We start from the raw sequence: 23,312 nt of genomic DNA, 5'->3' as shown, positions 1-23,312 counted from the left end.
CAAGGAGGGAGGGAGGGAGGGAGGGAGGGAAGGAGGAAGGGAGGGAGAGAGGGAGAGAGGGAGAGAGGGAGGAAGGAAGGAAGGGAGGGAGGGAGGAAGGGAGGGAGGGAGGAAGGGAAGGAGGGAGGGAGGGAAGGAGGGAGGGAGGGAGGGAGGGAAGGAGGGAGGGAGGGAGGGAGGGAGGGAGGGAGGGAGGGAGGGAGGGAGGGGAGAGTGAGGAGCATCAGCTCGTAGTTGCTTCACTTTTAGTTGTTCGCTGATTGCTTCTCATATGTGCCTTGACCAGCAGGCTCCAGCTGAGCCAGTGACCCCGTGCTCAAGCCAGCAACCTTGGGCTCAAGCCAGTGACCATGGGGTCATGTCTGTGATCCCACACTCAAGCCAATGACCCTGTGCTCAAGTTGGCCAGCCCATGCTCAAACGGTGACTTTGGGGTTTCAAACCAGGAGACCTCATCATTCTAGGTCAGCACTCTATCCACGGTGCCCCCACTGGTCAGGCCGGCTTCCTCCCTATTTCCTCCAAGCCCCCTCCCTACCCAACCTTCAAGTTGTACTGTAAAAAGCCACTTTCTCCACAAAGCCTCTTGGAAACCCCCACTCTTACACCAAGCACATCTGGGTGTCCCTGCTCTGTGCTCTCTGAACTCCCGGATTATAGCACAGCTCATACCTCAAACACCTCCACTTTGCACTTGCCTCCTCCTCTCCCCACACCCCACTCCTTCCCTCCTCAGCCTGCACCTCCAGCATCCTCCCCGGCCCGATGTGTCCCTCCCTTGGTGTGCTCAGCCTCTTACTCTGTCTTTTCCCCTCACTTTGCCTTTCCCCCCCTTTCCCCACCCCCTGACCTCCTGACTTCTCTGCCCATGTTGGACTGGGGAGATGGAATTTGATGGGGGGCCCTCTCTGCTAACCCAGGGTGGTTCCTGGTGGTGTGGCTCCACACAGCACGAGATTGACCCTGCTTCTCCCCGGTACCATTGCCAACTCCAGCTCGTTTGAAATTCAGACTGACAGCTTCATCCTGACTCCCTATTTCCAACTGATGTTACAACTGGAGAATGAGAATCTGAGCATTGATCTGGCCTTGCTTCCAACAAACCCCGGCGGGATGAGCCGTCCCACTGGGGAGAAATCCGAGACTGGCCGGGGGAAAACAAGACACAAGCACACTCCCACGCCCCCAAAGGAGTCCGGACAAATTCAAACCCCAGCACCAGATGTGTGAAAAAGAAAGAATATCACTGACTAATAAAATGATGATGTAGAGCCAGAAGGACTCTCAGGGATTATTCTAATCCCCTCATTTTATAGCTTGGGAAACTGAAAGCAGAAAGGGGAGTGGCTCACAGAAGGTCACACGGCATCCACTACACTCAGTCACCCTGCCTCCGCCCCCACCCTGGAACCTCGTTTCTGGATCGGCCCGAGGTCTCTGTCACAAGGAGTCAACGCTGAGGCCCTTTAAGTCCCTAAATCCTCCAGTGTGACAAATCCCCTCACCAAAATGTGGTAGACACTTACCCCCCTCCCCGGTCAGCTATCATCATAAGCCTTCTCTGCAAGGGGCAGACAACTTGGTCCCAGAGGACCTCACTGTCTTTCTGGAAATTACTACGAACCAAATCCGTTTATATACCAAGTCTGATTCACTACATTCCATTGCTGTAATCCCTGAAACAATCTGCATCGTTTCCAAACACTCAGGTAGGCTCAGCAAATCCTAACAAACGAAGGTCTCATGGCGCAGATCCACTCCCCACGTCTCCGTCCAGCAGCTCCGGGTCTATCAGCAGACGTTATGTTGACCGGAGGTAGCTGTTCTGCCTGCACATTAAGGGCCCTGCATAGGCACGGGTTTACTAGAGGGGGGCCTTGAACTAATTCTGTGCAAAGCATCGAAATATGGACAGAATTGCACAGTGTCTGTCCAGCGGAGAGGCATGGCAATGCTGACGTTAAAAGGGAGCATCTGGCCTGACCAGAAGGTGGCGCAGTAGATAGAACATTGGACTAGGATGCAGAGGACACCTGTTCGAAACTCCAAGGTTGCTGGCTTGAGCATGGGCTCATTCAACTTGAGTGCAGGCTCACCAGCTTGAGTGAGGGGTTGCTGGCTTGAACGTGGGATCATAGACATGACCCCATGGTCGCTGGCTTGTGTCCAAAGGTCACTGCTTAAAACCCAAGCTCACTGGCTTGAGCCTAAGGTCACTGGCTTGAGCCTAAGATCACTGGCTTGAGCAAGGGGTCACTCACTTTGCTGTAGCCCCCTCAGTCAAGGCACCTATGAGAAAGCAGTCAATGAACAACTAAGGTGCTCCAACGAAGAACTGATGCTTCTCATCTCCTTCCCTTCCTGTCTGTCTGTCCCTATCTGTCTCTCTCTGCCTCTATCCAAAAAAAAAAAAAAAAGGAGCCTCTATTTCACAAAGAATCAGGGCAGTTTCAGACGAGGGCAGTAAGAGATGGGGAACAATTTCAGGTGGTTCACACACAATCACAGTGAAAGTCGTCATCAAATCAATTCTCTCAGTCCTTCTCATGACCTCCAGTAGAAAGTCTCTACCCTATTCGACACCTGATGGGCCTCTGGAACTGAATGAAGGCAGTCCTGCTGGTAATCAGCTGTATTCACATAGAATTTTAAGCTCCCCTTTTTTCTTTATTCTCACTGTATTCACATCATGGTTGTTTCTACTATGACAAGGAATGCTGGTTTTTCATTTGCGAGTACCGTAGCATCAAGCTCCCTTGTTAAACAGGGCAAGTTTAAAAGAAACAAGGCAGCTAGAGACCACTGGCACATGATTACATGGGAGATTCTCTCTGGACTTAGAGACTCTCTAAGTTTCAAAGAATTCCACTGTCAGTCACGCAACAAAGCAGGGGATGATTTGGTAATTCACAACTATTTCTTCTCCATTTTTAGGCATGATAAGTGCAGAGCTGTGTATAATTGGGGATTGCTAAAATTCAGGCACGTGTTGATTTTCTTGAGTGTAACAGAAAATAACAAGCTTCAAAAACAAATGATAGTAAGAGCAGCTCTTCACCATTCATAAAAAAGTGATCCCGTCTGTGGTAGCATTGGGTGAGTCAACATCTGAAAATTTGTGTTCTAATTGCTTCTTTCATTAAAGTGCTGGGCAGCCTGCGGCCAGTTACTTAACCTCTCAGAGTCTCCATCCCCTCCGGGTCAGCTCACCCTGCCAGGGTTGTTAGTGAATCAATCGTCAGGTGACCAGACTGCAAATGCCTTGCTGCAGACATGTGACCTCAGATAACCAGGGGACTCTTCAGCTGTGGGGAGGATTCAGGTATTAAATGGCACATTTTGCTAATAGCAAATGGTAAGGGATAATTTGAAGCGAATTCATTCTCTCACTGTACCACTTAATAGGATTCAGGCTTATGAAAGAGGCCTAAGGGCCAAGAGATTGCTTGTGCACAGTAACTGCTGGGAGGGAGTACTAAGTTCCCAAATCTTATTACCTGAGAGGAGGGGCTGGGCAGAGAAAAGGAGTTATGAACGCTTCGTAGCTGCCACTCCTGGAGAGGTTCTAGATCTAGAGTGAATCACAACAGCAGAAAAGTCGTAAATCACTGGCCACATGCCTGTGGTCCCCTCTGCTCACACCAGAGCCGCAGAGCAGCCAGGAGTCTGGTGCTGAATGGAGAAAAGGCTGGGATTGTGCTACTTCCTACCTCTGGGCCATGGAAGGCATTGGCTGGACTTCCCAGCCATGCGGGGCCCATGGTGCATTTGAAAGCACAGTAAGTCCTCAGACTGGTTTTGAACTACCTCAAACACACACACACACACACACACACCAAGGCAAGAGCAAGACAATATATTGAATGTTGGCTCTGTTCCAAGAACCGTCCCAGATAGTTGGGGATTTTTTAACCTGTGCTATGTCAGTTATTCCTTGTGTAAAACTAACTTGATATATGAAGCAACTAAAGTTCAGAGAGGTTAAGTAACTTCCCCAAGGCCATACAGCTAGTATGAGACTGCATTGGTTCCAAAGCATCCAGTTTTTTCCTCCTTTGCACTATTCTATTTACATCTTACAACACATTTCAGAAACACACACATGCAATATACACACCACATACAGTACATACATCCACACAGGCACCTTACACATTCACACCCTATAAACCATGTATACATGCACCCCACATATACACACGAAAATGCCCATACTAAATGTCACACTTAACAACACACCTGCCCATAAACTCAGATAGTCACACTGCATATACAAACCTATGTAACAGCATCCACTATCCATTCACACTCTCCTGCACACTCTAATCCCTACACATCTGAACACCCACTCACCTGTACACATAACACGTATTCACATCACACCTAGACACCTACCCACTTCAAACTCACCAACACCCACAGTCACACACATAAAAACAGTCAAATGCATGTGTCCCTCATCCTGTCAATCAAAACTAGCTCTTCAGTCTATGATTAAGGTACCTTCAGGTTATTAAGCATGAGTGTTTCTAAATAATCTTGGAATACCTTCTGAGTCTTCCAAGGAATACCAGGTTGCTTTCAGTATTTTTTATTAGTGGGTATTACAGTCTAATTATTTTTAAATTGTTGATCCACATATGCATATTTACGAATACCCTAGTCACCAGGGTATTTGATTAATTAGAGTAGCATATGATTCATTCATTCATTCACTGTGCTATTACTGAGCACCAATTATGTTTGAAACACCCTGGTAGACACAGTAGGAGATTAAAAGAACAAACAGACAATAAACAAAAGCACCTTGGCTCCTGGTCTTAAAACACAAACACAAGTAACCATATCAGGAGGCAACATGGCCAGGCCCTGCTGAGTGAGGGGTGGGAGAGGAGAGGGGGCAAGGAGACATGATGGCCTCCAGCCCTAGAGAATGGGAAGGTGTCGGTGAGTCTGGGAAGCTGTGCTCTGCAGAGGCAAGCTTGGGAAGGGAGCTGTAGCACTCAGCTTGGGAGAGGGACCAGAGGCACACACAGGCAGGACATCCAGATGGACACACCCTGCAAGTGTTTGCCAACAAGGAAAGGGGGCTCGGGAGAGAAGCCAGCACGGAGACAGAGAGTTGAGCGTCATCCATTAGAGGCAATCGCTTACACAGTTACAACTGATGAGATCAGAGAAGGAGCCAGGGGACGAACAAGGGAGGTGCAGAGCAAGTCCTCCGGGAACACGGTGCCCTACTTGGCAGCACACGGGCGCATGTCTCTCTGCGTACCAGCACTTCCTGCAATGTACCAGCCCCTCGGCACACGCGACAAGGTGCACTCGCTCCCGCTGGCTCCTGGGTATTATTTCAGGACCAGAAAAGCTGGGTCACACAAAGCAACCCAAATGATTGCTCTTTAACCCTTCAGGTTCCAATTTCAACTCTTCTAGGAATCTGTGTGTCTTTGATTGAGAGTGACGGGGTGGGGGAGGGGGGCGTCGGCATCAGTACTTCATGCTGTGGTGTGAGTAAGAACCGGAAACCACTTTGTCGAGTGGGGGTGAGAAGGCTGGTCCCTTCCGCCAGCTGTGCCTCAATTCTCCCAACTGAGCATTAAAGGGTGCGTTTCATGAGATAGTAAGACCAGAAGTAGAGCACCCAAGCTTGTGCAAGTATCTGAGAAGCCCTCGGGTGAAGCTCTGATTAAGTTTGTGTTCCTGAATACATTTGACTCGGGCAACTTTTCTTTCTTCTCTTGAGTGACTGATTCTGAAGAGAAAGTTTGAGGAAAGCCGGACTACTTGATCTCTGAGCCCTTTTCTGGCTGTGCTGCTCCGTGGACCTATGAGCATGCAGGCGCCCCGAGCACAGGGCTGGGCCTAGCGGGGGGGTGGACGCCTCCATCTCCTCTCCCAGGGAGACCAGCGGCCAAGTGCGGCTGCTCATCCCCAGAGCTGCAGCCTGGGAAGAGTCAGCAACTTCTCGGCAGCAATCAGACACTCGGCCGCCTGCCAGGAGCCCACGGTGGCTGATGTTTGGGCTGGATAAACAATTTAGCCTAGGCCTTACCTCATTAAGGACCCATATTCCCTATTTCTTAGGCTAAGAACACTCGAGTGGTTGTACAAGGGCTGGGCAAGACTGGGATGGACCACAGCACAAGAAGGGGCCACCATTAACCCTCTGCTTTCCTCCCTCCCTCCTTAGCCTTGCTGCTTCTAAGGAGGCTGAAGCCGCCCGCTCCGCGCCCAAGCCTATGTCCCCCTCGGACTTCCTGGATAAGCTAATGGGGAGAACCTCTGGATATGACGCCAGGATCAGGCCCAATTTTAAAGGTAGGAAAAACTTTCCTTCCAGACCCCCAGGGACTTGCTTTCCTAGATTAAGAAGCAAGCAGGAGGTATTGGCTGCCGATGGTAAATGCATGGCACGAATCCCATGATTCTTGCCTCTGCCCAAGGCAGACATTGTTAATCAACTCAGTTTACTCCCGAGCAAGCCCAACCAATCAAAGCCTCAGCATCGAACCTGACAGCGCCTCTGGTTGCCAGGAGTCAATATGTAAACTAAAACCTATTTGCTGTCTCTGGTATGATGGACAGATGAAACATGGAATGTAAAGGAATGGGTTCAAGTTTTGGTTCAGGCACAGACTTACGCTCTGAACTTTGCTAACCCTCTTCCTTTCTCTGGGCCTCAGTTTCCTCATCTGTGCAGTGATGGCATTGGCCATATCTGTGGTCTTTAAAATTCATGGGGGCTCTAGGGCTTCCACCGTGTACCCTGAAAGGGAGAAGCAGAGAGCACAATAAGCTAACCCACGTCGGCTTCCCCCCAAAAAAGCTCCACTTTTATGGGTTTTATGTAAGAGGCTTCCAAATAAAATGCAACTCTTGAAAGATTTCCAGGGATTAACATATAATCCTGAAAACTTTCCAATCTAAATCAGAGTCACAATTTTAAATGCCTACAGGAATCAGGTAACTCCAGTGAGTGAGAGGAGCCAGGAGTAAGGCAATAGGGAGTGGTAGAGACTATGGAGAAATAGGGGTGCAGGCCAACTAAAAGGAATGTGGGTCCCCTGTTACCAGATCCTCCCATATTCCAGGAAAGAAAACAAGATTGATGCAAACTTTTCTGATTCCTAAAATATGTATATTCAAACAGAACATGTTTGTGAGCCAAATACGCCTTGTGGGTAGCCAATTAACAAACCCTCCCCAAAGTCAGCCCAGCAGTTTCTTTTAGCTCTTACAGTCCTCTGAGATCTCAACATCTGTACCAAGAGGGGGCCAGTTCTCTTTGTGTACTGATGCCTTAAGAGGCGGTAACCATCTCAAGCTGCTGAGCAGAATTCTCCAGGCGCAGTCATTAGGACCTCCCTGGGAGCCTGCGCACCCCGACCTTCCTCCCAGCACCCCTGCAAAAATCTTTCTTCAGTGACCTGCTGTCAGCCTCCTAATCAGTTCTGATTCCCGATGCCCTTCCTCACTGTTCCTTTTGGCTCAAGTCCAAAACCCAACAAGGAATGTGACAGCTGGTGACGGCTTTCTAATATTTGCTCATGTTACTCCCCTTCTCGGAGTGCTCTGCAAACAGAAAACCGTCTGGGAGATGCACTGAGGTTTGATTGAGCCCACCTCCCACCCTGTTTGCTGTGAGCCTTTTTCCCTTCCCAAGCACCATGCTCGTGAGGCCACACCTTCAAGCACTGTTAGCATAACCTTGGGCAGGTAAGTCAGGACCAAGGCTACTTTCCTAGCAAACTGGGCCCAAGCCCTTCACCAGGGTCACAGTCGCAAAAACACAGGTGGACCAGGCAGATTCGGCACACAAGTGAGGCAGGATGAAGAGGAGAAAAGAAATCTAGAAAACACAGGGCTGGTGGAAGGGCAGCCACTTAGCTCAGGCGGTAGCTGCCCAGTGGGATCACAGGCCCTGGGCAGCAGGCCTTCCAAGACAAGACTTGAGTCTGGGGTTTTGTGAAATCGTCCAAGTTGGCAGCTAAATCACATCCTTTAGAACATCCTTGGCCAAATCAAACACATTGAGAACTGACCACCAGGTTGCTTCCCATTTTTAGGAATTCCAGCCCATTGCGCCCCCTGGTGGGCTCTGTCAGAACTCATCCTGAGGCCCATGATCTTGCTCTCCTGAGAGAGGGACTCATTTGTTGAATGTGCATGTGATAGCTGTCCTTTGTGCATAACATTGTACATGACACATAAAATGCCCTCAATAAGCCTTTCATAAATGAATGAATGAGCAAATGAACCAACAAATACGCTAAGGCCTTAGAGCAGTTAAGTGACTCCCAACTCATGCCGTCAAGGTTGCTTTTAACCCAAGCTAGCTAGCTATTTAGACTCAACTCTTTATCTAATGCTAATCATTTATTTATTGGTTTACTTGTTTATCCTTTTATTTGTTGACTAAATTACTTCCCAGTCAACATCTTTAAGAAATAAAATTTGGCCCTGGCTGGTTGGCTCAGTGGTAGAGCATCGGCCTGGCGTGCAGAAGTCCCGGGATCGATTCCCGGCCAGGGCACACAGAAGAAGCGCCCATTTGCTTCTCCACCCCTCCCCCTCTCCTGCCTCTCTGTCTCTCTCTTCCCCTCCCGCAGCGAGGCTCCATTGGAGCAAAAGATGGCCCGGGCGCTGGGGATGGCTCCTTGGCCTCTGCCCCAGGCGCTAGAGTGGCTCTGGTCGCAACAGAGCGATGCCCCAGAGGGGCAGAGCATCGCCCCCTGGTGGGCGTGCCGGGTGGATCCTGGTCGGGCGCATGCGGGAGTCTGTCTGATGTCTCTCCCCGTTTCCAGCTTCAGAAAAATAAATAAATAAATAAATAAAATTTAACCCAGACTATAAAACTGTTGAATCAAGGCCTTTCCTCTCCCTACTCTGAAAACCATACTACAAAACAAACACTTGAGCCCCAATATCTACAGAATTAGATCATCTTAGTCATCTCCCAACCCTGCACTGTCTCTAGCCCCTTCAGTCCCCTCCCAGTCAGGCTCTGAGCAAAGTTCAGCTCCCTGGAGCCCTGCCCTGTAGCTGGGAAGCAAGGATTCTCTACTCTCCCTGGTGTTAAAGGGCTGAAATACCAGCATGAGGAGGAGACCTCCTTCCCCTGAGCCCCATGGTCCCTTTCCACTTCCACCCAGACACAAACAAGACTCCCCAAAGCTCCACACAAACCACAGAGCTCCTGATAAGGGCCCTATGACCCCAACACAATAGGAAGAGACCTGCATTGTTTAAAAACTCCAGAGTGATGAACCACTTAGTGGTTTTCTTCAAGCACCAGAAATGTTGCCTGTTCCTGACTCCCCTGAAAATAGGGGTGGCCGGAAACAGCAGTCTCTGTATGCAGAATGCAGGGGCGATGCGCATCTTAATGGGGCAGTAAAAGAGCGCCAGAATCAGATGGCGAACTCCCGCTACTTATCTGAAACGTGTGACACAAAGCAAGTCACTTGATGTAGCTGGGCCTCTGTTTCTGCGTCTGTAAAATGGTCCAGCAGGACGAGGCCCTTCCAGCTCTGATATTCTGCATCGTCTCTGAGACTCTCTGTAGGATAGTGTTCCCAGCATCAGGGGCACAGCCGAATGCAAACACATACACAAAAGCAAAATTAAGCTTTAATATTTAATGAGATATATACATTAGCCTGCTACCAAAAGGTATCCGGATTGTCATTTTCTCGAGGATAATTTAATTTCAGATTTATGTCAATGGATCTCACCTCCCCATGGGGTCCTCTTGACTAGCACCCTCCCGCACACATAAATCAGGACCTAATTTATAGGGGAGTCACAGCCTAGACACTTGCAGGGGCTGAGTGGGAACTCTGCGTGATATTCAAGGCTCAGACAGTAACCCTTCGGGGCATTTTAATGGTATGAGGCTAAATAAAGAGAAAAACCTGGGTCTGAGGATAAATGAGGAAAACAAACACCTAATGAGCCTTGTTTAGGTGGAAGTGACAAGGAGGCAGAGCTCCATTCGGCATAAGAAAATATTTTCAGCAGACAGACCTCTCAACTATGGACAGGACTGCTCATAATGAAGTGAACTGCCCACTACTGGAAGTGGTCAAGCACTGAGCTGTGAATGGGTAACTGGTCTCTGCAGTGGTTCCTAAACCTGGCTGTGCATGGGACTTACCCAGGTAGCTCATTAAAATATAGATTCTAGGCTAATCTCCAGAGATTTGGGTTCACTGGGTCTGGGGGTGGGGCCGAGGATTCTGTGGTTTAACTAGTCCCTCTGAGGGGATTCTACTGCAGAAAGCTCTATCTGCACATTCACTTTGGATGACCTCTAAGAACCCTCCTAGCCCTAAAATCCTATAACCTTGCAATTTAAATGAATAGCTTCCATAAGGGAATTCCAAACCACTGGAGCTCAGAGTGACTGCCAGGTCCAGAGCTATTCTCCCAGACTGATGGGGAAATTGCAACCCCGGATGAAGGGGCATGCCTGAGGTGAAACAGCCAATGAGCATTACTAGGTCCAGAACAAGGAAGGGGCGTGCCTGAGGTGAAACAGCCAATGAGCATTACTAGGTCCAGAACAAGGAAGGGGCGTGTCTGAGGTGAAACAGCCAATGAGCACTGGAGCTGTGTCTAAAACCAAGGGATCCCGACACTTCCCTCGAAGAAAAACCTGGATGCCCGCAAGGCTGAGTCCCATTTTTGTACACCAAGATTTCCGAAATGAAGGAAATCTCAACTGAGACTGAATGAAATGCTTGGGATACTTTGTCAAGAGGGACACAGAGGATTTGGTAACAGGACACAAGAATATCTGCTTCCTTCTTCCCACAATCAGAAAACTTGGGTTTTCTGAGTCCTGGCTCTACCATGTGCCAGCTAAAAAACCCAGGTGAGCGGCTAAGACTGTGCTTCACCTGGACACCAGGGACAGCCATTTTGCCTTGCCTACCTCACGACCTCATGAGGATCAACAATAAAGTGGAGCTGAAATGTTCATAAATTGCACATTGCAATCTTCATGTGCAGGATTCTGACCTATTATCAAGTCTCACCCACCTTCCAAGTCAGCTCATGGTCATCACCTTCATGAGGTCTCCCCTAATACCTCACTCTCCAGACCTTCTCTTGTACCTGGGTTCCTACTGCCTGTCTCACTCTCACCTGGGGTCTCGCACTCCTCTCTGGGTATTTTAGGCTGGCACTCTCGCCAGTTCATGTGGCAGCCCTGGATTCTGCCCCTGTGTGACCTTGAGCATGCCACTCCCTGTCTCTGAATCTCTTTTTCACAAGTATGGCCATTAACATCACCAGCTTAGGATTTAGGTAAATCTGAATTCAAACTCTGGCTTGCCTATTTACTAGCTGTGTGGCTGAGGACAAATAACCTCTCTGAGCCCCTGTTTCCTCATCTGTAAAGTGGGGTAATAATCACGTCTTCTCACAGAGCTGTTGAAAGAGGGAGGGTAGAACAGGACCCTGTTACTAAAACTCTCAGCCCAGCAGCAAACCCTGTAATGCTCAGCAAATGCCAGCTGCTATAATAGTATAAAATGAAGATATTGAGCTTCCATTGGACAGAGGCCCCTCTAGCAATGTGATTCCAAAGAACAAATATTCCTCCTCTTTTTTCATGTCCTTTGCAGTAGCATTCAAAAAGACTGCCTGGAAAGTATTTAACAAAGGCTTAAGGACTTCCTTTGAGGTTCCCTCTGGATTCCTCAGCTGGAAGTTCCCATCAACGCCCTTTCAGGCAATCATTCTTGGTTCATAAGTTCAAGGCAAGGAGCTTGCTGTTCCTTGTGATTCCCAAGATGGCCTCCAAATGCTGTAGCCCTAAATACATTTCAGCCACAAATTAGAAGGCGGCCGATGGGGTTTGGAGAAGGGATTTTAACCATATGGCGGAATGATGAATCATCCTGTGTTAATGAAAGTACATGTCGGCTCAGACTCTGGTGCTCTGTACCTGGTGCTCACTTGGGGACCAGGAAATCTGTCATAGCGATGTGACTGGGAGTCCCAGATACTCAGAGGTAAGGTGGAGAGCAAGTAAGGGCCTCCTCACCAAGGGGTGTCCATCCCTGAAGTCAGGGTTCCAGGAACTGGTTCTATCCCATGGGTTTCTTCATGAATATGGAGCTAAGCAGGAATCTCTCTTGATTGGCAGGTCCCCCGGTGAATGTGAGCTGCAACATTTTCATCAACAGCTTTGGTTCCATTGCTGAGACAACTATGGTGAGTGAATCTAAACACACCCTGTATTTCCTGCAGTGGATTTCTCTCTCCCTGAAATATGTACCCTCTGCACCGGTCTTTCCCAAGGAGGTGGAGAATCTGGTGTGTTTTTAGGTCTCCAGTGGTATATCAATGGAACACCTTCACTGTTCTAGTCAATGTTTCAGGTAAGGACATACATCTGAAAATGGCCAAAGAGCGAGCAGGGCCTGAACATGCCAAACACCCAGGATTACAGAAACAAAATCATATCAATAGGCTAAAGTTTTAGATTAAAAGAAAATGTAAAGACCTCCTTATAAGTTTCCAATTCAACTGCAGAATAGGTGAAGACTGGTTATAGAAGCTGAAATGAGTAGATTAGGTAGCTTTTACTCTACTCTCTACTTTTGTGTGTATTTTAAAAGTCCCACACCCTGGCTGGGTAGTTCAGTTGGTTAGAGCGTCGTCCTGATACACCAAGGTTGTGGGTTCAATCTCCGGTTAGGGAACATAAAAGAAGCAACAGAGGAATGCACAACTAAGTGGAATAACAAATATTTCTCTCTCTCTCTCTCTCTCTCTCTCTCTCTCTCTTTCTCTCTCTCACTCTCCCCCTCTCTCCCTTTCTATCTCAAATCAATTTTTTAAAATTCCTATAGTAAAAAGCTTAAAATAAATCAATTACACTAGCAAAAAAAAAAAGGCTAGAAGAAAAAATACTAAAGCATTAATAACAATTATCCCTGTATCATAGACTGAATGATAATTTTTATTTTCTTCTGTTTCTTTTTCTTTTCTTCTATATATTTCAAATTTCTACAAGGAGTAACTATTACATTAGTAATTGTAAATAAATACAATGATACTTTTCAATTTCTTTCTCAGTTCTTGAAAACAAAAATAGTCGATTGTACTTGTTTCAAATGAGTGACCTAGCCTATGAGAAAATCATCAAGGCCACTAAAAGTCCTCTCTTTAGGAGAATGGTGAGAAGCAGCCAGTCAGCCAGTCCTCTGTTACCTCCTTCAAGTTCCCTAACCATCCATTTCTGGACACCCGCCTGCCCCTAGTCTAGGTCAGGCTTCCAACGTGGCTTATTCACACAACTGCAAAGGGTTCTCAGCCTTCATCTCGCCCTCCCTCCCACCCATTCTTTCTCACACAGAGGTCTTTCAAAAATACAAATTCAGCCTGACCAGGCGATGGCGCAGTGGATAGAGCATTAGACCGGGATACAGAAGGACCCAGGTTCGAGACCCCAAGGTCACCAGCTTGAGCACGGGCTCAACTGGTTTGAGCAAAAGCTCACCAGCTTGGACCAAGGTCGTTGGCTCGAGCAAGGGGTTACTCCATCTGCTGAGGGCCCATGGTCAAGGCACATATGAGAAAGCAATCAATAAACTAATAAGGAGTCGCAATGAAAAACTGATGATTGATGCTTCTCATCTTTCTCCCTTCCTGTCTGTCTGTCCCTATCTGTCCCTCTCTCTGACTCTCTCTGTCTCTGTTAAAAATAAACAAAAATTCACCACGCCACGCCCTTGCTCTGCTGCCTCCCCCAGCGAGCCCCCTCCCCTTCAGCACTGCACCCAGATTCCCCCACAGAGCTGAGAAGGCCCCTCGTGACTGTGCACTGCGCCCCTCTTCTCTCCCAAGCCCTGTTCGGGACAAAGGGAACTGTTTCGAGCTCACACAGGTGACGTTCTCAACAGCTCCCAGTTCTGCTGATGCGGTTGAAGACTCTGCCCAGAGCCCCCATGCCAGCCTCCTTTCCCTTGCCATCACGTCCCCTCCTTTAGTGTCTGCACAGAATCACCTCCACAGGAAGCCTTCACACTCTAACACGTGTGCACACGTATGTATGAGTTCCTACATGGGCTGGGCCCGAGACGAGGATGCGCCCCTTCTCCCATTCTCATGACACGGTGTACAATCCCCACAATGGCTTACCTTACACTGACCTCCATCACAGTCTGTTTATCCGTCCTCATTCCCTGTGGTAACCTCGGCGGCTAGCACGGTGATTTAATAACAGGTACCTGGTAACATTTTTAAATAAATAAACCAAATCAGATATAGTGTCTGTCAATTCAAACTGTCATTTGTCCCTAAACATTAGACTACATCAAACCTTTCAGTCATAGACTGACAAAAATCACTGAGTTCTGTAGGTCATGGGGCAAATAACCTAAAGTTTCTCTTGTTTCAAAGAGGTCTTTTTTTAATTGAATTTATCGGGGTGACGTTGGTTAATAAAATAATATAGGTTTCTGGTGTACGATTCTACAATACCTCATCTGTGTATTCTGTTGTGTTCACCACCCTAAGTCAAGTCTCCTTCCATCACCATTTATCCCCCTGTACCTTCTTCTGCCCCCCAACCCCCTTTCCCTCTGATAGTCACCGTACTGTCATCTGTGTCTTGATATAACCAAGTAGACCTGACCCACATCCAAAGGGCAATTGCTCAAACTCCCTAAAAATCAGGCCCCTTATCTCCAAATGGAGGTCCCAGGTTCAAAACCCTGAAGTCACTGGCTTGAATGCAGGTTCATCTGGCATGAGCGCGCGCTCACCAGCTTGAGTGCAGAGTCGCCAGCTTGAGCACAGGATCATCAACATGATCCCAAGGTCACTGGCTTGAGCCCAAAGTTGCTACTCTGCTTAAGACCTGCCAGCCCCACCCTCCCACTCGCCTCAAGGCACTTATGAGAAGCAATCAATAAACAACTAAAGTGATGCAACTATGAGTTGATGCTTCTCATCTCTCTCCCTTTCTGTCTCTCCCCCTCTCTCTCTCTTCTCTCTCTAAAAAAAGAAAAAAAATGCGGAAGTCCAATTTCATATCACGCCAGGCTCAGCACACCTGGGCGGGGAGTATAGCAAATAGTGCTAATGGGATAACCAATAAGCACAGCTCAGAGGAGAAGGCCCCGCCTTTGGGGGCAGAGATCAATTGTCTTGAGACAGGAAATGAAGGATTGGCAATGCTGTGCTTTCCGGGGAGTGCTCCACAGCTGACACAGGCTCCTCCTTACTCATCAGAGTTCACCAGTAGGAGTTGCTGCTCTCCAGCTGGCTGGACCACACAGTACTGTGATCCCCCACCACCACTGGGTTCTTAATTATCTGTATGTGTTGAATTTGCTTTGTAGATGATTTAAGGGGAGGAAATAACCCTGAAAATCTCAAAGCTAGCAAAAAAACAAGAAATAGCCTAAGTCAGTTCTTTGTTTTACAGAAAGGCAAACTGATGACTAGAGTGGTGACATCACTTGGGCAAGGTCACAGACAAGGAAGGGGTGCTCTCTGCAGCAGCAGCCAAGGGCTCCCCTCCAGCTCTTACTGCCCTAGAGCCCACCAGCCAAAACCTTTGGACCGCTTTCCCAGCAAGCCTCTTCTCCTGTTACTCAGCATACAATGGCAACAAGCACACATTAGGCCCTGCTGTGGGCTGGGCAGCATGCAGAGTCCTCCTGCATACACCATCTCGTTTAGACCTCACAGCAACCCCCAGAGGCAGGAAATGTTGTCCCCACTTTACAGATAAGGAAACTGAGGGTCAGAAAGGTTTAGTCATAGAGAGTTAGCGCTGTAAGGAAACTTCACTGAACAGATATTTAGGCCCCAGACTTCCAGGCCAGGGCTCTGCCTCTCCAACCACGCAAAGAGCTGGGTGTGCACCCCGGGCCCATGGGAGTGTGGACGTGGTCCCCGTGTCAGAGACTGTGCTGGCTGTCTGTGCTCTTCAGGAGCTGCAGGAGGGCATAGCAGCCCTATAAACAGCGGGAGTCCCCAAGGTTGGCTGTCTGCTTCCCAGGACCTGGCCTCATTCGCCAGACCTGAGCACAGAGACTGGCAGCCAGCAAAGCAGTGGGGGTTCTTTCCATTCCAGACCAGGGAGGGCTGAGGCTGCCCGACCTTCCTCTGACCTTCCCGGGACACTCTTTCAGTCTAGGAACCAAGACAGAGGGAGAGGTTGGAACAGGAATGAACGAGGGAGAGGCGGGGTCTAGAGCACCCCTCTGGCAGTCTGCAAGAGCCAGATGTGGAGCTCGAGTCTTGCTCAGCTTGTCTGGACACACATGCTCATGAGTGTGCATAAGTGTGCACTGCAGTTTCTATGTGTCTGTGTAGTATGTATGCACTTGTGTATATTGTGGGATTGTGCAAATGTGTGTGCTAGTTTGAATATATTTGCACGTGTAACCTCAAAGGGAAATGTGTATGACTATGTACAGGTAGGTATACATAAGTATAAGTTTGTGTGTTTCTGGTTATGAGTGTATATATGAATATGTATAAGTGTGGGTGTGCCCATACTTGTGTATGTGTGTATATACATATATATATATATGTAAAAATATGCAAGAATTTAAGAGCGAGTGTATATAAAGGGTACTATTTTCACTTCAGTAATTTTGTGTGGATATTTGGGACTACACAAACACATAGTTAGGCATGCATCAGCATGAGTCAGCATATTTATATGTGCACGTATGCATGTGCATGTTGGTATATATACCAATACATGTGAACCAGTGAAAGGGTGTTTACATATGAATATGTGAGTGTGAGGGTGTCTATACATGTGTGTAGGTGTACATGGAGTGTGCACTCATGAGGGCACGGATAGCGCTGCAACTCACGGGGAACTATACGTAAACAAGTGAGAGAGAGAGAGCGTGTGAGTGCGTGCACTGGCATCCTCCAGGCGTGAACCCCAGTGCTTCCATTATCAGGCCCATAAGCTCCAGCCTCTGTCACAGAGGGTCAGGCTAGCCTGGCCCAGAGACAGGCGCACTGCGGATTAGTGACAGCTTATCCACAGTATGCTTCTGAACAGCCAAACTCTGGCACTTTTTCTTCAGTATATATATCATAGATGAAAACAAGCTTTGTAATACATCCAATAAAAAGAAAAAACAAGAGCCCTGGCTGGATAGCTCGGTTGGTTAAAATGACGTCCTGACACACAAAGGTTGTAGGTCAGATCCCTGGTCAGAGCACAGACAGGAACGGATCGATGTTTCTGCCTCTCCCTCTCTCTCTCTCCCTTCCTTTCTCTCTAAAATCAATCAATAAAATTTTTTTAAAAAAAACAAGAGAAGTAGAAATGCAGACAAACAACCTAGTGTACACCCGACCAGGCCCGCTCTTTGAGGGCACACACGTTTGTGGGGACACTCCTCTTGGGAGAAATAGGGTTGCACAGTACAGCTTGCTTTTCTCACTTCCGCCGTGTCTCGGAATCTGTCCACACTACTCCCTATAGGTCGGCCTCACTCCTAACTCGCCACACACCAAATTTGGAAACAGTGTCGATAATTATTATATTCAATATATAACAAAATTATTTTAATCTGTGTTACCAGACGTTATGGCCTAGCTGTAAAATTCTACGGTCTGGACACCACTTCACGGCATTGAACCACCCTTTCTCCTGATAGACCTTTATAAAGGCTTATGTGGCTTTTCGCTATTGCAAATGAATGCTCTTGTGTATAACTCTGCCCATTTCCTCAAGAATATATTCCAGCCTGACCTGTGGTGGCGCAGTGGATAAAGCGTCGACCTGGAAATGCTGAGGTCGCCGGTTCGAAACCCTGGGCTTGCCTGGTCAAGGCACATATGGGAGTTGATGCTTCCAGCTCCTCCCCCCTTCTCTCTCTCTGTCTCTCCTCTCTCTCTCTCTGTCTCTCCCTCTCCTCTCAAAAAAAAAAAAAAAAAAAAAAAAAAAAAAAAAAAAAAAAAAGAATATATTCCAGAAGTACAATTACTTTATCCCAAAACAATGCACTTTGTTTTATTATTTTGCCAAATATTATTGCCCAATTCACTTCCAAAGAAGCTTCAATAATTGACTGTCTTTATAACGGTGCCCGTTTCTCTTTATCCGTGCCAACCCACGATAGTGTCATTTATTTTCCAACATCATTCTTAAGTAGCCATTATTTCTCCACCTACTTGAAATGCTATCTTTTTCACACTCAGTCCCCACCTACAGCCAGCCTGTGACTAGTCTGTTTACTGTCCCATTGCTCTGTCTGTTTCTCCACCAGTACCACGCTATTTTAATCACAATGGCTGAACATCATATTCCTATGTCTGGTACAGAGAGTCCTCTGTTTTTCTTCATTTACAAGGTTTTCTTGACCTTTTCAGCCCATTTTTGCTTCTGTGTGAACTTGAGAATGAGCTTGCTAAAGCCTATAAAAATTGCCTCCCACTTTATAGATTGAGTTCATAGACTAATTTGGGAAGAAGAGACACCTTTACTATATTTTGTAAACATGGTATGTCTCTCTATTTATCTAGGTACTCCTTTGTACTTCTCAGTAAAGCTTCAAGACTGTTTTGTTTTTAATATATAGAACTCGCATCTTCCTCATCTGGTCTCTTCTCAGATCCTTTGTGGGGTGGTTGCTATCTGAAATGAGATCCTTGTGGCTTTTTCCATTACGCTGTCGGTCTTTCTACACCAGCTAATGCTAGCTCTCCCCTTATACTCGTGGGTTGGGCAACCCAAAGGAGAGTCCGTTAAATGTCATGCAGATAGGCACGGTAGCCTCCACAAAGGCTTGGTAAACTGAAAACGAGGAGCAGGCCGAGGAGCGAGCGGATGCCATTACAGTCTGTTCCAGGCAGAAAACGGAATGCAGGCAGTCTCAGTCACAGTGGTCGACGTCTCTCTCCCAATGTGCCACCAGGGGAGGCATCACCGTCACCGCCGTGGCTTGATGACAGCCCAGACTTGGCTCTCCATCAGCTCAGACTCAGGAAGGCTGACTCATGACACTCAGACCCTCAAAAGACCGAAGGGGGCAAATGAGACTGCCAAGTTACTTTATGACAGGTCTTTCCGTTCCAGTAAGAGGGATGCTCCTGTCCCCGTGAAAGTGTTCCCTTGCCACTCCCTGACTAGCAGGGAAGCTGATCAAAGTTGCTTTTAATATACCTGGAACTGGAGAGAAGGGCAGTCTGGAAGGAGACTCATCCAGGCCTTGTTAGAGGGAGGCCTAAGAAACCATCCTTGCCTCACCACACAGACACCTTCTTCCCAGTGACAAAAACGCTGCTGTCCCCCAGACAGAGGGACCCTAAACCCTAGATAATGCTAGGTGACCAATGGCCAAATTCCTGCTCTTCAAACTGTCCTTTCTTACACGACTAAATGAATGTCTCCCACCTGTTTATAAAATAGCTCTCTAAACAAGACATACTAAAATGAATTAAGGTTCTACTTATTAAACTACCAGCACGTGCCAGTCCTAAACCATTGAGATGGCACTCGGGTCACTGTGATGGATCCGGGCCTCGCCACTCCTCCATGGCGTGGTCACCTCTGCTGTTCGTGTAGCTCTCGGGCAGCAGCCCCGCTGTCCACGTTTCCAAGTTTGTTCGTGTCTCACTCCCCTGCCCTGCACTGCCAACACCATCCTCTCTCCACTTTCCGGGTGAACACCCACCCTGCAGTTTGTTACCTTGGGCAACCAGTTATGAATCCACTGCCCCGTTTAATGTGCCAGCCCGAAGTCCTCCTCCAGATACTGACTATAAGAATATGTATGGCCTGACCAGGCGGTGGCGCAGTGGATAGAGCATCAGACTGGGATGCAGAGGACCCAGGTTCGAGACCCGGAGGTTGCCAGCTTGAGCGCGGGCTCATCTGGTTTGAGCAAAGCTCACCAGCTTGGACCCAAGGTCCCTGGCTTGAGCAAGGGGTTACTCGGTCTGCTGTAGCCCCAAGGTCAAGGCACATATGAGAAGGCAATCAATGAACAACTAAGGTGTCGCAACGAAAAACTAATGATTAATGCTTCTCATCTCTCTCCGTTCCTGTCTGTCTGTCCCTATCAATCCCTCTCTCTGACTCTCTCTCTGTCTATGTTAAAAAATATATATATGTATGAGCGAACCTCTCACAGGGGCTCAGTGAGATGCCCAGACACTATCGCTACTCCATTTCCTTAGCCCCCTCACTAGGAACTTGGTTTGGAAGGGGAGGAAGGATAGAGGGGTCCTATGCAATTATCACAAGAATGTGAACTTGGGCACCAGCCTGTCCTGGATTCATATCCCTGCTGTAGCACCAACCAGTTATGGAACTCTGAGGAGGGAAACTTGCCTCTGTCTAGCCTCTGAATTTCAGTTTCCTGCCCTGTACAATGAGTTCTGTAACACCCAGTGTGCTGGGCTGATGACAGGTTTAGAGGTACAAGGCATATAAAGCTCCAGCAAGTGTTAGACACCCAATAAAAGTAGCTGCCATTAGCATGTTTATGTAATTATTAAATTCACACTGGGCTTTAGTGACCCCCTGGAAACAAACAAGGATGCTCAGCTCCTGTGGTCCAAACCATCTCCAGTTCTTCACAGCAAATGTAGCTCTGATGGTGGGAGAGCCAGTGAGATGCACCAGGCAGGGTGATGACTGAGGAGAGGTTCCCGGCGCAGAGCAGGCATCTGCAGCCAAGGAGACAATGAGTCAGGACCAGGGAGTCTGCCAGCTCTGGACTTGAGTGGAGAGCAGACAGTGGGTCAGATCTGAGGGCCAAAGCTGGGCTGAGTAGGAGCAACAGTGGACTGCTAGGCCTGGGCAGAGGTTTTTTGTCCTTTGTTCTTTACAATACATCCTGCTCATTGTGGGGTCTCTGCAAATACACAAATACCCAGCAGCAGCCATAGGTGGTGTCTGATGGCAATGAAGTGTCATAAAACTCTCAGTGCAATTCTGGGAGATTCTGGGTAGTGCAGTCTAGCATTAAGTGCTTGGGCTCTGGCATTAACTTCTTGGGTTCAAATCCCAGCTTTATCACTTATAGCTGTGTGATGTCAGAAATAGTTTCATAACCTCTGTGTAACTTGATGCACCTAACTGTAAAGTGGAAATGATCATTGATCTTATGTCACAAGATTATTGTAAAGATGAAATAACACACATAAAGCTCTTAGCATCATTCCTTGCACGGGGTAAAGTCTCAGTCTGTTCATATAATCTGCAGTGTTATAATCACCACATTCTCTCCAAAAGCTTTTCTGGGCTCACCCACCCTGGCTGGAAGTAATTTTGATGACTTGAGAGCAATACCTACCAGCCACTCGTTAGGCCCTCTTAGGACGCTTACCAGTTTCAGTTTTGGGTGACAGGTGTTTGTGTCCATATCCTGCCTTGCCTGCTGGATCCTTGGAGCTCTGTGAGGGTGGAAAGCAAGACCATGTGGCCCTGGCCGGTTGGCTCAGCGGTAGAGCGTCAGCCTAGCATGCGGAGGACCCGGGTTCGATTCCCGGCCAGGGCACACAGGAGAAGCGCCCATTTGCTTCTCCACCCCTCCGCCGCGCTTTCCTCTCTATCTCTCTCTTCCCCTCCCGCAGCTAAGGCTCCATTGGAGCAAAGATGGCCCGGGCGCTGGGGATGGCTCTGTGGCCTCTGCCCCAGGCGCTAGAATGGCTCTGGTCGCAACATGGCAATGCCCCAGAGGGGCAGAGCATCGCCCCCTGGTGGGCAGAGCGTCGCCCCATGGTGGGCGTGCTGGGTGGATCCCGGTCGGGCGCATGAGGGAGTCTGTCTGACTGTCTCTCCCTGTTTCCAGCTTCAGAAAAATGAAAAAAAAAAAAAAGACCATGTGCCTCCAGCCTTGCTGTGCTCCCTCTGGGCCCAGCGTTCATAGAGCTGAGTTGAGTTTAGAGAAGAGACCTCCATTTGAGGGCTGGAGCGCTGAGACTTAGGAAGGTGTAAGAATCTCATTCTTCGTCCACCTCTTGGGTGGCGTCTCTTGCTCCTGGCTGCAGTGGGCACACATCTGGCCTGCCTCATCCTCTTCCCACCAGCACCCACGCCAGGCTCTTAGTGCTTTCTTGCTAAAGCGCCTCCTGCTACTTCACGACGGTGCCGGGTTTCGAGGAGTTTGCTAATCTGAAGTTAAGACTCCATAGGGAGGCACAAACCCAGCTGAAATTAGACAAGATTGGGGGCTGGGGGGAGGCACGCAGAAAGCCCTCAGTGAGTATTTGCTGAATGACAGAATGAATGAGGTCATGCTCCACCTTGGTCTCACAAGCATAGCAACTGCCCAGTTTCCAGAAATCAGACCATGAGGGAATCTCAGAGGCAAGACAGGTGAGCTAATACTCACGACTTCTGAGCTAAAACTCTGGAAATCCCTCCCACCTCAGACTTAGATGGGCCACCTTTGAGAGTTTAAGACTCAGAAACCAATTACCGAGGGGGTGGTTCGGGGAGAGCCTGAGATTCTCGGGTGGAGAATTCAAAGGTTACTCCCTGGTGAACCTGAACAAAGACCACCCCCCACTATGTCAAACACCAACCCATGTGAGTACAGGGCTAAGTAAGCAAAACGGCCCTCAGCTTTCAGGCTATTACACCAATTACATTCATCCCTTCCAGCTGCATTCCCGGCTGCTGGTTACCAGCGAGGAGAGGAGTCAATGGCAGCAACGTGTGTGGGCGGCAGCAGCTGCTGAGGGGCAGGTGGGCTGCGGAGGAGGGGTCATGCCGCGAGGTCAGGGAGATGCCTTCTCCAGGCCTCTGCGCTCACCTTTTCTGACTCATTTCACAAGAAGATGCTTTGGGTTTCTTTCTTCTTTTAGGCGATGTATGTTGGTGTTTTGACAGGCCACATGCATGACTTCTGTAATAAGAATAAAATATTTTTTAAATATCATTAATAACAAAAGAGAGACCATGTGTGCCTATGAGAGAGTACTAGGTTTCGTGTACATATGCTTAGCATGAAATTCATCTTCATGACACGCGCTGGAAGTGGCAGCCTGGTGTGGCACCAAGCACCGCAACTAGGAGCCGCCACTTCCTCCGTGAATTTACAAAAATGACTCCATCATCCTGAGCCTGAATGCCTTCATCTGTAAAATGGGAATAATAAGCTAGTTTTCAGTGGTCTTGTGAGTATTAAATGATGTGTGGTATGCTAAAGTATCCACTATGTACCAGATTAATAGATGTATACAATCAATACATACAGCACTTTTCCTATTAAAAAATAAAAGTAAAATAAAATATTGGTAATAAAATACAAATGTAAATAATGCCCTTCCCTAAAGTTCTTCGAAGGCTCTGCCATGCT

General features: G+C 48.1%; 1 protein-coding gene across 2 annotated transcripts in view; it reads left to right on the top strand.

Annotated features, from left to right (window-relative positions):
- The window catches only part of GLRA1 (glycine receptor alpha 1), an 81,525-nt gene that overhangs the window by 27,400 nt on the left and 30,813 nt on the right, over positions 1-23,312 (top strand). For both annotated transcript variants that reach the window (XM_066277413.1, XM_066277412.1), the window contains exons 2-3: positions 6,194-6,321; positions 12,158-12,225. In XM_066277413.1, the coding sequence (XP_066133510.1) occupies positions 6,194-6,321; positions 12,158-12,225 (196 nt within the window). The remainder of the gene's footprint in view (positions 1-6,193; positions 6,322-12,157; positions 12,226-23,312) is intronic.

This window comes from Saccopteryx bilineata, chromosome 4 (assembly GCF_036850765.1).
Source record: "Saccopteryx bilineata isolate mSacBil1 chromosome 4, mSacBil1_pri_phased_curated, whole genome shotgun sequence".
Lineage (NCBI taxonomy): Eukaryota > Metazoa > Chordata > Mammalia > Chiroptera > Emballonuridae > Saccopteryx > Saccopteryx bilineata.
This window is presented reverse-complemented; position numbering and strand designations above follow the sequence as displayed.